At 36.2% G+C, this 14,478-nt stretch overlaps 1 protein-coding gene across 6 annotated transcripts in view; it reads right to left on the bottom strand.

The window, feature by feature from the left end:
• Positions 1-568: 568 nt before the first annotated feature.
• ARHGEF7 (Rho guanine nucleotide exchange factor 7) overlaps positions 569-14,478 on the bottom strand; it is a 128,365-nt gene continuing 114,455 nt past the window's right edge. For all 6 annotated transcript variants that reach the window (XM_074859256.1, XM_074859254.1, XM_074859259.1 and 3 more), the window contains 3 exons: positions 6,958-7,057; positions 6,273-6,327; positions 569-3,736 (listed from right to left, as the gene is read on the bottom strand). In XM_074859256.1, coding sequence (XP_074715357.1) covers positions 3,614-3,736; positions 6,273-6,327; positions 6,958-7,057 — 278 coding nt within the window. In that variant the 3' untranslated portion in view covers positions 569-3,613. The remainder of the gene's footprint in view (positions 3,737-6,272; positions 6,328-6,957; positions 7,058-14,478) is intronic.

The following is a 14,478-nucleotide window of genomic DNA, read 5'->3' on the forward strand; positions in this document are numbered from 1 at the left end:
TGAAACCATCTTTCCAAATAAAGGACTCCCTAACACTTTCCTTTACCCATCCCATCATCCTGCATAAAGCAATATTGATGATGGTCCTACCATAAAAATCATCCCCTTCCCCTATTTCAGGTAGCACCAACCAAATGATATCCCTATGATACACACTTATCACAAATTTCAGGTCTACTCAGATAAATCATGCATGTAGACATGTATTTTAGTTTATTTATGCAGCGATTTGATGTACTATTGTTTCTTGCCTTCTACCCTTTCATTATCTTCTGCCTTTGATCTCCATCTCTTACATAACCCTAGCAGGTCAGCCTGCCAAAGAAAGTAAAAATTCCTCAGTGCAAGACAGTTAAGATCATCCTTCTCACCCTTCTAAACAACCCTCGCTTTGTTTTGTTTTCCAGGCATCAATCTGCTATTATAAAAGACTGTGAAAACCCCTTTCAAGATAGTATATCAACTATTAAATAACAGAGGTTATTTATATGAAAGGTTAAAAAATTAAAGCAATTTTCCTTCTTATCTCATAGCCCACATATTAGATGAAATGTAACACTTCATAGGGTAGGGGAAAAATCATGGTTTAATTACAACAATGTAGCATAAACACTTTAGTAGTCGATACCAAGATATTATTGTGACATATAAACTAAACTTGAGTTCTCCACAGATACCGTATACAGACACTCTAAATTCCCTAAATGGTTGGCATTAAGAAGGTTTGTACAAAGGCAGTCAGTTGTTCAGTCTTTAAGATGTCATGACATGGTGAGACAAACACGCATACATCAGTAAGTACAGAGAAATGTTATGCTACATTTTGGACAGTTCAGAACTGAAAGTGCTTCACATCTACAGGATAAGAAATGGCTTCATCTCCTCATCCCTAAATGATGAGAGCAAAGAAATAACCCTTTAATAGGTTAAATAAACAGTGCCCCATTTATCCATGCTTATATAAAGTTTCCAACAATTCAGAAGGTCCATCATGAAATTTACAATCTATATACAGTATAACAAATTGTCAAAGAAAAAAGTTCAGATACTCCTTGGTTCCCAAAAGCCTGAAGCTCACTCTCTGCACTAGAGACAAAAGCTACCTACAATACTAGGTGGGTTTTTTTTTTTCCTTTTTTTTTTTTTTCCCCCTTTTTTTTTTTTTTATTTTGTAAAAATTAGTCATCCCAATCCATCTTGAATAAAATCAGTCCCTAAATCCTGGTCATATTTAACAACTGCTTAATCCCAGTGTTTAAGGCATGTTCATTAGATGTCAGTATGGGGGTACTGTCAGAAATTATAATAATCACAGGTACTAAGAGTCAGCAAATTTACATAGCAACGCCACTCCTTACATTATAATGTAAAACAAATTGTTATGATGGAAGTTGTTCCTGAGTTAAAAGTTGCTAAATACTGCTAAGATTAATGTTTTCCTTTTGTACTTCTTCCTCTGGAATGTCCTTTCACATATGCTCAACTGAAAATTAAAAATTACTTTGAAAATAGCTTGAATGTCAGAAAGTAAAAATGTTAGCAAAATTCTAATTACATCGGCATTCCCAAATCTAAATTTAGCCAAGATTCTATGAATTTGCAGGGTTGAGTATCACTTAGCTTTTAGCAAGAGCATTTTCTAAATACAAAGATAAATATTAAATGTCAGTCCACATTTCTGTGCAACTGCAAACAACAGGAAGAGATTTTGGTATCAAGATTTATCATAAATTTAAAGTTCTGTGAATACAGCTAACTCTGACACTCTGACACGCTGTTTTCTTACCCAGTCTCCTCATTTAGAATTAAAGGAAGACATTTTTAAATTGTAGAAACACAAATTAAAATACCTACAAATATATTCAGCTTTTTAAATCACACAACTAATTGTCTATTCAGATTTTTAAGTATCCATTCCCACAGAATTGTTTCTCAAGTATGTAATCATTGACATTTTCCTATTTAAAAAAGCTGTTCTTGGCTGAGAAAAGTGGATAGCTTTAAAAATAGATTTTTCATTAGATTCAAAATGTGCATGACAATTCTTACCACCCTAATCATCCTGGCTCCAACTCATTAAAGTTCATATAAACATTTGCTCAAGTCCAACCATTAAATTTGACAGGAGTTAAAGGGCACTAGAATGACAGGATGACAAAAGGTGCGACTCAGGTCTGTCCTATACCTGCACTTCTGACAGTTAACTGAAGAAAATCCCCCTCAGAAAACTGCACTGTCTGGAGTTTAATTCAAAGTTTGCTGAAATCAGTGAAACACTATGAGCTTTAATGGCATTAGTATTTTAAGTGCTCCAACTGAAGCTCACCATTTGCAGTGATGTAGCATCTCCTATTTTAAATACAAGAAAAGACTGCAGTAATTGCACCTATCACACTAGGGAATAAATGTTCATTTATGTATTTTCAAATCTGTCAGCAGTGCAAATTCTGAACTACAGTATGATTAAAAAAAAAAAATCTTATTTCCAGATTTGTTTCCATTTAAATCCTAGCAGGACAGAAACCAGCAACATGCTGAGAAAACAGGGTGGGAAAGGAATGACTGCTTCCACAGTCTGGGAATTCCAAACAGGGTCTTACATAGTGGTATAGAAACAAAGCTCTGAATGAAGTTCGGCCTAGCCCAAGTGTCTTATGCACAAAGGTTAGCTAAAATTTAATTGTTATGACCATAAAATATAAATAGCAACAATTTATTCACAAAATTCTGGATTAGATTGATTTTTTTTTTGCGTTAACAAACTGTATGATCTATTAAATTATCAGCCAGCTGTATGTTTAAGCACAACAATAGAAAATGTAGTACATAAACACCTAAAAATCACAATCATAAAAAGGAGGCAAGTACATCAGTCTTTTGGTGGCCAAAGCACAACAGATGAGTCTGCCAAACAAGTGTACATGAACGTGAATCATGGGCATTAGTTTTGTTAAAAATTGTTTCTACTGTTAATAAGCAATTTTCTGTATTTTAATACTGTTCTTAAAGAATTGTAAACTGTTAAAAAATGTATGCACAGACATAAATAACAGTGAAAGATTTAAATACAGTGGTCAATAGGAAAAACAGGTTTTTAAATCTGCATGTGTGATGAGCGGGTAATTTGGAACAAATCCATAATTACCCACAAAGAACTCTAACCTTTTTTAGGTAAGACAGTACTGCCGTCATTTCTAACACTTGTGACCATTATAATAACAAGAGAAAAAAATAACATATCAGCCCTGATACATCAATCACATATGCATTCAAAATTACAGATATTTACAAGAAAAATATATATTTAATTAAAAAGCCACTGAAAAACATGGACTTTTAGTCAGGTGCTGCAAAATGAGGTAATTTAGATGCAAACAAATTAGTTTAGTAGAGTTCAGGATCCATGGTCTCCACACTTAAAAGTACAGATTGCTTCAGTAAATGGCTTGACTGTTTCTATATGTTCAGAGCAAGAAATCACTAGATCCAGTTAAATCCTGTTTTGTAGTGCTCTTGATGCAACACTGACTAATGTCAGAAGGCTTCCCAGCTCAGTTTTACAACTGGTCTTTCAATAGAAAGAAAAAGGGAAAAAAAAAAAGGAAAAAAATAGTTATAAGTTGGTTTCATCCCAAGATGGATCATTCATGTTCTTTAGAACTTTTCTAACAAGCTTCTCCAAGTCCTTGCGAGCTCTTTGTTCTTCTTCTAATGATTTCTTCATCTTTTTGTTATCCTGTTTAATAGAAACAGAAATATTGCTGGTTTGTTGTTTGGTTTTTGTCGGGTTTTTTGTTTGTTTGTTTTGTTTGGGTTTTTTTTATAACAGATCTTTTCTGACCACACATACATTGTCAATTACAAATTCTGACAGCTCTTCTCAGTGAGCCTGCTAGTAGCTGTTCAAAAGCAAAGCCTTCCATTAAAATTTCACAAGTTACACACAGTTACTTCACACAATGCAACAAAAACCACCAAATGGAAACAGCTATTTCCTATTTATACTTTATAATGCAAGTGCTAGTAACAGATGGTCAATAATCTTGAATTCTTCTGCTCAAATCTGATCAATGAAGAGTAGAATATATTTGTCGTTAATGAAGAAAGGAAATGGACCAATAAGAAGAATAAATATCCCCTCTAAGAGACTCCTGTGATTATAACTATTAACTGGCTTCATTAGGAAAGTAAATAGTTGAAAGGAGTATCTTGAAAACAATTATGTTCTCTGCAAAGTGTTTTGTGACTAAATTTTAAACCAGACAGATGGCTACCAACAGTCTAAGAGGAGTCTGAATTTCAAAGAACACCATCACTCTGCATGTGTATTAATGAGTGAGTCAGTTCTCAATATTCAGCACCATCAGGTAATATTGAAATACCGTGAACAACAGGACTTGTAAGGATGTCACTGACCAAACCACAGTAATGCTTACATTGTTTAATCCTGTAGAGGCCAAGGTGATGTTGGCAACAGCAGGGAAGCAACCAGAAGATAAGAAAACATCATAATAAGGCCCCAAGACAACAAGTCTACAGGTCTTTAACTAACACGGGTCCGCAATCCAGGAGTCCCACTGGACTCCCATCAGCTGTCATTTACAGACATTTCTAGAAACAGAATGGGATCAACAGTTGCCGTCTTATTAACTCCATTCCCTCCTCAAGTCTGGTGAGAAACTCAGAAATTTCATTCTTTTCTTGTAGGTACAGACTGAATTTATTTTCATTTATTTATTTTTTAACCGCTAATTCAGGACTGTACTGGTAAAGTGCCCGTGAAGCACCAGCTACGAATAACCTATGGAAGTTGCTACGGGAAGAGTCCCACCTTGCACGGTAACTCTCACTGGCAGGCAGTCTGGTGCCTACACTCCCACTACGTACTCCCAGAGAGCCTTTGTCCATAAAGCCCTTGGTCACTCAGGATCCTCCCAGCTTGGAGGTTATTTCTGCCACTTCTCCAGCTGGCAATGTCACAACAGCAGACCAGTAAATGCTTCTAAGCATCCTGATACATAAGAAAATGACCTCAGGCTTTAATAGGTCTTGGCTTTGGAAGATGCAAAATTCTGAAGAAATGATCTATTTGAAAAGGCCAGAAAAGAGAGGTGTTGCTTGAAGTTCAGAAGGTGACTTCTTATTTAGGGTCACAGAGATCTGTGGGGCCTCAGCGAGGCAGCATGTTCATCCCTTGTACAAAAGCAGTGGGTTGTTACTGCTGCTTGTACTACTTGATATTAAAAGACTATCAAACTTGCATCAAACCTTGGATACACATGCTTTGTATGTTGAAAACAGCAGAATTTAAGTATTTAAGACATCAACTGTCCTATTTCAAGGAACATGCATGACATCCTTAGAAATACTGGGCATGCTTACAGATGGGCAAAGAATTTGGATTCATGTTTACAGCCAAAAACCTGAAGTAATTTAAATACAAATCCATTTTCCATTAACACAGGAGATTTTATCCAACTTCTGAGACAGAACTGTTAGGGTCAGTTAACAAATTCACACATTGGGGAGTGAGGATAATTTAATGCGTTTTCACCTACACTTTAAGCAATGTCTACATGCAGCAGCATTAATATGGTTTATACAGGCTGTGCCCTGACAAGAAAAAGATATTTTTAAACACTTACTTTGGATACTTAAAACATCACCTGCAGCTTTCATAGCAGCAACTCAGCTGAGATCCTGCACAATTCCCCAATGTGACAAAGCAGCACCCTAAGCTAACCTGAAGACCTCATTAAAAAAAGGCCATGTGATAGACACTGAAAAGGACTCTCATCTCTGGAAATGAGAGGTTTTAAAAACTGATTCATAAGAGATGTTCAGGTTACTGAAAGACTGTTATTAAAGGCCTAAATAGATTCAGACATTTATACTACTAAAATTATACATTCTAGAGCAAATACTATTTCACAGTCTCTATAAGCTTATTTTGCTGGTGATGCAGCAGAACTGAATTGGTTTAATGCTTTCAACATTTCACAAGTAGTAACATCCAAAAATAAATGAATAAATAAGTCTCCTCAGAGAGAGGATACTTAACGCTATTCTCAAAGGTTGGTGCTCCAAGGACTGATGACAACCACAAAAAAGTGTGCTTTTTGTCAAACTGGTATGTCTTTTAAATGCAAATCTAGTCCAAAAATTCAAGTTCAGTCCTGTCAAAGTGAATCAACTTGCAAGCCATATTTATTTTTTACAAGCCTTCCATCTTTTCATTCTCCATGTCACTATAAATGCAGCAAGTTACCAACCTGTCTTAACTCCTGTACTTCATCCTTTAATGCATATACTGTGTCAACAAGGCTTCTAAAATGAAAAAAAGATGATCTGTTACAACGGTTTTCAAAAATACATGTCTAAATCTATTATACTAGACAAAACTGCTAGATGAAATGCATTAAAAAAGCCCCAAAACGACAGCTAACGGTTAATTTCAAACTTGTGTTAAAAAAACTGTCTTTTATTCTGATTTATATTCAGTAAGGCAAGGACCCGTTACCAGCTTCTGCGACAGGATACACCTCTCAGGCACATATGGACCTATACTGGTTTCTGTATTACAGCTTTCTGTAGCAGAACTGTATTTCATTTCCAGCATACACCTTACAAAAAAATAGAATGATGCTATACACTAATTAGAAAGATGACATCAATTTAATATTCAAATCCTACAGTACTTGGAAAAATTGTATACAAGTGAAACATATCACTTTTCTTGGCACCAAAGGAATAAATTGCACAGCATATACAAAAAAACCAGACAACAGGCATGTAAATGAAGGCCAATTGCACTTAAAGTACTAGCAGCATACTCCAAACAGCTCTGTTCCCTACTACAAATATACCATACACACACTACTATAATGGGAGACAGGAGGAGGAAGAGGAGTACAAAGTTTACTGGTTTAATCCATCATTCATTAAATGTTCTCTTACTTCTCTTCTATAACAGTCTGACCATTACTTTTAGTTTCTTCTACAATAATTTTTTCTTCTTCTGGAAGCAGGACTTGAGGAGCTGACTCTTTACGGGAACCTGTTGTAAAAATAAATTACAAAATGAGCAACTCACAAATATTGCTAGGGCATTTTAAAGATTATGATTTCATTCACTGCATGATACAGTTGCATGACCAAGGTATATCATTTTCCATTTCCCCCATCCCTCCACACACGCAAGTTACTGACGCATTTTTTACATTTGAAACCACAGCCTTATAACAACAAAAAATTGTCTGACATTCCTGTACTGCGGCTGACAAAACTCCTGTGTCATCAATGGGGATGCTACACTGTTCAAACAGCGCACTGCTCAACTATCAGTAAAAGCTATACAAATTCACCATAGCTGACTCGGAAAGAGACAGATGTGTTTAAGTAACAGTGATTTAAGCCTCAAGGACAGATTCTGATCTCACACTGATACAAATCCAAGAAATAGTTCCACTCTAAATCAGTTAATCTGTAAGGAGCAGAATAGTGGTATCAAATGATACAGTGATGGAAGAAAAAAAAAGTTAAAACCCCTTTCCCCTGAAACACTATAAACACACAATTGTGTGTGCACACACATATACATACACATACTCTTACAGATAGCCTTTTAGTACTATAATAAATTCCTACCAAATGAAATACATGCTTTGTGTTTAATAAATGTTTTTAAAAGTACTTAATGGCTTGACAGTAAAACCTCAAAACATTCCAAAATCTTCCAAACATTTTCCACAATCATTATAATTTGTAACATCAAGATAATACATATAGATTCTAAAGTAGTAGCTCTGAATCAAAAAATCTACAGCTCAGAGATGTGCATCCATTCATACATACATAAAGTATGTACACTAGAAATGTTAATTAGGCTGCAACAAATGACAAGCATTTTTTTTAAAGAAGGTCTGTAAATAAACTGCTGTCTAAGCATTTGTTCAGAATTCAAGTACAGCAAATAAGGCATTAAAGTTCTTGCATATTTTAACCAAGATACCAGTTTTAACAAACAAGGTACCCTTGCCTATCAATTCACTGTAATGAACTTTCATTAATCAGGAATACCCTAAGCCTACCACAGTTTGAACTGATAACTAGGTACTACAGTGTGCATGCCTCTCAGGAGAAATTCATTAGCTCTTGCTGAACAGCTGCTTTGCTAAAACAGTGCTTTTCTTTTAAAGTTCATGATAAAATACATAATCTAAACATACAAAAAATGAAAGAACTCAAGCTCATCGGAAAATACTAACTTCCCTGACAGCTGCAGTCTTGAGTTCTGAACAATAAGCTTGTAGGAACTACAGTTTAGCAGTACACGTTAAACTAGTTAAACTATTTTAGCAAGCAATGACAAATGTCCTTTAATAAAGAAAAGTTTTCTTAAGCTAACAGTAAAGGTCTAACATATTGCTACATGATGGTCAAAATTTTATGGAATAAAGGTAACTGCAGATTTGAGAACAGAATCTCGTCCTTGGAAGCTGTAAGTTCTTCATCTTACAGGGTGAAGAAATCTTTTAAGGGTTAATACCCTTCCACTTATTCTCCAGGGAAGGAGCAACCTATAAAACAAGCACATCCAAACTCTGTATGGAGCTCAAGGACATTTCCCTGTTTGCGCTGTCAATCTCTAATTGTAAAAAGTTGTCTTATGTTTAATTCAGTTAACTGGCTACTGCTCTGCTTCTCAGCCTGGGAGCATAGAACACCGAGCTAAATGTTATTTTAGAAATTAATCAGCAGTAGCTGCTACCAGATCACTACCTTTTGGGTCTCTGTACCAATGTGGAACACCTCAGCCCAGCACACACTGAGGGAGACACTGACCAGAGAGAACTGCCACGCGTTTCTCACCCATGACTCCCTTCAAGCAAATGGAGCAGTGCATTGCATTTCTCTCTGCATAGAGCTGCATCCAACTGTCTTTGCCTGGTCAGAGTAACACGGGTCCTTGCAAAGCAGAAACAGCATGGAGTAGACAGCTTTAAAAAAAAAATGTCCCAGCTGTACAGTTATATACACACATGCATGTAAAACAGATGTCTACACCAGCGTATCTTGATGTATGTACAGCATAGCACAGTAAACAATATTACTAAGACACAGAACTCAGTTTCATTAAAAACAAAATGTTCACCAACATTATACAGACAAGGAAACCACACAGTACACATACACACACAATGCAAAACTGTTGCTGTGAACACTGACCTTACTGTGCCACAAAACATTAACTACCATGGAATTCAGGACATCGCAAGTTTCACCCTTGCCTTCATTGCTCTGATAAAAATAAAGTCGCATGACCGAGGGTATCTCAGAACCCTTGCTGCTCTTATGGTTTATACTTATGCAACCCCCCCCCACTTTCTCCTTTATCTTGGTTTGCATCCTGTGAGTTTTGGTGGGTGTTTTTTTTTTTTTTTTTCCTTTGTGTTGGGTGGGTTTTTTTTTGTTTTTTTGTTTTTTTTTCTAAACCCTACAAGCACTTGCTAAGTATCAGAGGTACAAACACACAGCATATCTAGCCTGCAACAAAGGACCCTGTCATCAAATGAGTACATGCACAGTAAGATCAGACTTGATGTGTCAAGTTCTGAAGGCAAAACAAAGCTACTTCACTGTCCTGCTTTTCTGCACCATTTATGCGAGAAGGTGTTTTGTTTTGGTTTTTTTACAATGCATTTTCTGGAAATTATATGTCTGGAAGGAACTTCAGAGTCACCTCACTACTGGCACTTGGCAATATTCCCTAAATTGCACCTTATGTCTCCACCAGGTTCTTTATGTCTTATTCTCTATGTGACCATTTCTCTTCAGAAAATTTTACAAGCTACAGCTTTAGGACATGAAGAGTGGTTTGTATTATAGCACAGTGGGTATTTCACACAGAGTTGTACTAGAAGGACAGTCTAGGAAGTTCCTGCCACTTAGATAATCCTAAACACCTCTTTGAGACGTATTCCACATTTTCATGAATTAGGGCAGAAGAATCAAAAGTTACTTCGGTTTGCTGTATCTGCCACTCCTCAATCCTAAGCATCCAAGTTTCACACTGAATTTTATTACAAAACACTACTCAGTCTCATTCCAAGTCAAACGGGCCAAAAGATAATGTTTAAATTGACCTGCAACAACTCTGGCCCTAAATGACCTTGAGACAATACAACCAAAAGTACTAAGTTTAATAGGGAAAAAAAAAAAAAAAGAGGAGCCTCTCCCCCCAAGCTTTACAACACAGTGTTTCATTTGCTTTTCCTTTTTTTTGGGGGGTACTGGAGGAACAAAGGTGGAAGGGAGAAGAGAGGATGTTTGGCAAACCCAGACAATTACTTCAAGATTAGCAAACAAGCATTAAGGCTGAATAAGTTGCCCTAATTTTTCAACGGGGAACTCCTAAATCCAGGGTCTTGGAAGAATGACCCCACTGTTCAGAAGTCTGTTGCATATTTAAGGTAAACCAGCTGACCACTATGATCAAGATTCAACTAAGTTTCCATCAATTAAATTTCATCACGAAAATAAAGGTATCTATAGAATATTAATATATCTCCCAGCCCTAGAGGGGAGAATTACCATGCTTTTTGCCAATACTGTACCCTAAATTATAGGTTTAGCAAATTTAGCCTCCAGAGTGAAGCAAATAATAACACAGCCCACCTGCATTGAGACCAGGGCTAGAGACCTTAGCAATACCCACTGCGTAATGTGGAGCAACACCCATGATACAAGAACAGGCCTGGGGGTAACAGCCCCCTGCTTTTAATTTTCAGTGTCTGATCCCCTTTCCAGCCTAATCAATCAGCCAGGCCAGCAAGCAGTTCTGAGCATTTCTGGAAACAAGGGAAGCTGTTTGGATATTATGTGTATTATGTGGCTGAAAGACTTCATGACATAAGTCCACTTTATACCAGTCTGAAACCAGAAGAACATCACTCCCATCCCTGGAGTACAGTCTTAACACCAAAACAGGAAGAAACCAGAGTGCAGACTGAATGCCACAGAGGTTCTCAGTGATGTTTGTTTACAAGCATAACTGCACAACTGCCTTTTATTCACTCTCCTCCAAAGGGAGCATGACATGTTAAAAAATGGTTGATATGGTACCATGACAGTTGCTCACAGAAGCCAGGCTTCAGAAGGAGCTGTACTGGTAATCAGTCTGGTCCTTTGCTCTGAATCATTTAGCAGACACATGTGAAGAGAGTCCAGAAGTTTTGCACAGATCTTAACACATCAGGCAGGAGGGAAGGAAAGAGAAGAAGGGGGATAAAATTCAGATACCTTTTCACTTTAACCAGATATTAAGTCTCCACCTATGTTCAAAGACCTTGTCTGTCCAGGAACCACTTAAGCCAACAGTAAAATAGAGGTGGGTATTCACATCACCTACTTAAAAGCAGCTAACCTTAAGGCCTCAGTTAAAAGCCAGCTCTCCTCAGTCAATCAAGAACACGGTTCCCTCCTCCAGCTGGCCATTTGGAGAAGGCTCAACCTAAGTACTTGCACAGTGATACTCTCCAAAAAGTTTGCCTTCTTCCACTGTCTATGAGGGTCCTAATTTAAGCTATGGAAGTTAGACGTGTGGTGATGACAGTTAATTTTGAGAAATGCACGACATAATTTGAGGCCATCAGCAATAATTCTTGTTGCACAGCTTTTAAGTATTGCTGTTTTCTTCGCTTTTTCATATCCATACTAGGAGAGGTAAAGAGGGGAACAAGGCACAATAAAGGTCAAAATTAGAAACAGTACTTGTAAATACACAACTCTGTTTTTTCCCAACTTTACTAGGCTCTCTACATAAGCTAAGAAGCTCTTCAAAATTATTTGCTTGAGCTTCAAAGACAGAAGTCTGACTTGCCACTGAAAAACAATTCTGTGCATATACAACCGTTTAGATCTACCATTAGCCACTGGTAAGTACAGATATGTAAATTTCCTGGAGAAGCAAATGTTAGACAAAAAAATAAGAATTACTTGTCATTTAAAACATTCAGTGTTTCATTGCATTAGTTACATTAAAGATGTTAAAGTGGATGAGCAGACCTGCCAAATTAACCTTCTCTTTCTCAGTGAATCTTTAATGAGGTCCTAATAGGAAGAATCCTAAAAATGGTGTTCCCAGACTCTGCGTGTGTTGAGATTAAAGCACTGAAAAAAAATCCTTCTTGCTACAGATCTGCCAAAGTCAAAAGGGAGCCCTTTAATATCTTTGTACAGATAACAACAAATCAGAATCCAAACATCAAGCCAAACTTAAGTTCACTGTATAAAATACACCATTGTTTGCAAATTCTTGGGAGTAACAAGAAAGGTTTTGGCATGAAGTTGTCTGGGTTTTTTTAGTGATACACAAATAGGAAAAAAACCCGCATGACTCAGATGACAGATCTACACAGTTTACAGCAAAATGTTTTGACAAGTAAAATGAAAATAATTAAAGTGGACTGAAACACATACTCCATATGTAAGTGTTAATCATATAAGAACAGACTGAGGAGTTTGAAAGACAAGATATGCCATCTGAAGAAGTGGGATACTTCTAAGACAACATTTGGAAAGAACTATCCCACTAGACTTCCTATATTTTACTAACCAATACAAAAACTTCCAACCAGAGGGCTGTAGGGCTACAGCTAGAGTTGCTGAAATCATAGCTAAAAATACTATGACCTTTTAATAGAAATAGGTGATTACTTCGTTTATTCTGATGTAAGCAATTTAGTATGTATATTTTGTTACTGTTTTATTTAAATTTACTTAAATATGAGCATCTTTTAGTAGAAACACTAAAGATAACTCTTCTTTTAAAGAGAATAATGTTGTAATATTGGATCTTGAAAATAGGTAAGGTGATAGAAACCAATATCATATTCATAAAATTTCTCTCTAGTAACTGGACCTGCAAAGTAGGTTTTAGATTGTTCCAATAATTCAGCCCATGCTTTTACTGAGAATACACCATCCAAAAAATGAAAAAGAATAAAATAAAATCAATTAAGGGGAGAGGGAGGCCACAGAAGAACATTCCATAGATGGCAACATCTCTGAATAGTTACTTAAAAAAAAAGAGGATACAGAAGGATACATACTTCACATTACATTGAATTTCCTGTAGTTGTCAACTACATTAAACAAAGATTACACACTTATGTCAAAAAAGCTCTTTCAATTCAGCATCTGATTCCTCCGGGAAGAAGGGAGGGAGAGAAAGGAGGCATGGGCAGAAGAGGCAGTTAAGTGTGAAGTTACAGGTTATGCTGTCCTTTCCCCCTGTGTAATAATTAAATATTAAAGTCATAGTCTATCAAATGCAAAATTTATTTCAACTGTACATAACAGATGTCCTTTTTATATAAAACAAAACACTTAATTGATATATGCAACCACAAACAATATGCATACTGTACAGTACAATGCAACATTCAGATATACATCCATTTTATATTTTCAAAAGGCAGTCACCTACTAAAGATGGCTTCTCCCATTCACAAATGAAGTGCACAATATATATTATTTTTCCTATGTTTTACGTCACTATATACACATTACTGTGTTTTGGCAAGATTATGCAAAACACCCAATTAATATTGGTTGGTTTCAATTTATGGCAAATACTAATTAATGGAAACACTGCGTAAGCCATGTGAAGAGGGGCTGACAATGGCTTGAACCTACCTTCCAATTCAGTTTCTCCATCCTTCCAGTGTATTTGTAACTGTACACATATAATTTACAGAATTGCATAAACATAAGGTACTATTATTACCATGACTAAAGTTTCACAAAAATAGAAACACTGAACCTTTGGACCGAATACCACCATTTCCACATTTGCTTTTTTTTCCCCCAAAGCATTTTGCATTAACACTCCTGATCAGTTCACAATAGCTTATGGCCTGTAACACTGAAGACATGGAATGATTTTAAATGCATGGTGATGTTAATATGAGGATACAGAATATGAGAGATCCTAATTATAATAGCAGCTAATAACTTAAATGCTACAATAATTAATGGTGGTAAACTGTCAAAGCTTTGGTGCATAGAAGGTCAATAAAATCTTCAGATCTGGATAACAAAACATTCTGTGTGATAAGGAAAATTCAAGTGCAACAACTGTATTACAAACTCATATTTACACTATATAACATGAAACAGACATAAAGGAATTATTGTTTATCCAATGCAGAAAACATTATTCAACTAGAACACCACATCTTAAGAAACAGGAAAAAAAACAATCCATACTTTCCGTATGTGTTAAAAAAAACCAAAAACTGATTGAAAGGAAGAGGGGAGTGAAGTGAGTTACAAATGTGGTGTGGAATGGTATGGAGCACACATACTTATTTCTCTAAGCACCACTCCTCCACTTTGAAAGAAGTTCAGCATACACCAGTTCCTGGTCATTATGTTAAACACATGACTAGTAGAAAAACGTACCCCTGAAAACCC

This window comes from Strix uralensis, chromosome 2 (genome assembly GCF_047716275.1).
Source record: "Strix uralensis isolate ZFMK-TIS-50842 chromosome 2, bStrUra1, whole genome shotgun sequence".
Lineage (NCBI taxonomy): Eukaryota > Metazoa > Chordata > Aves > Strigiformes > Strigidae > Strix > Strix uralensis.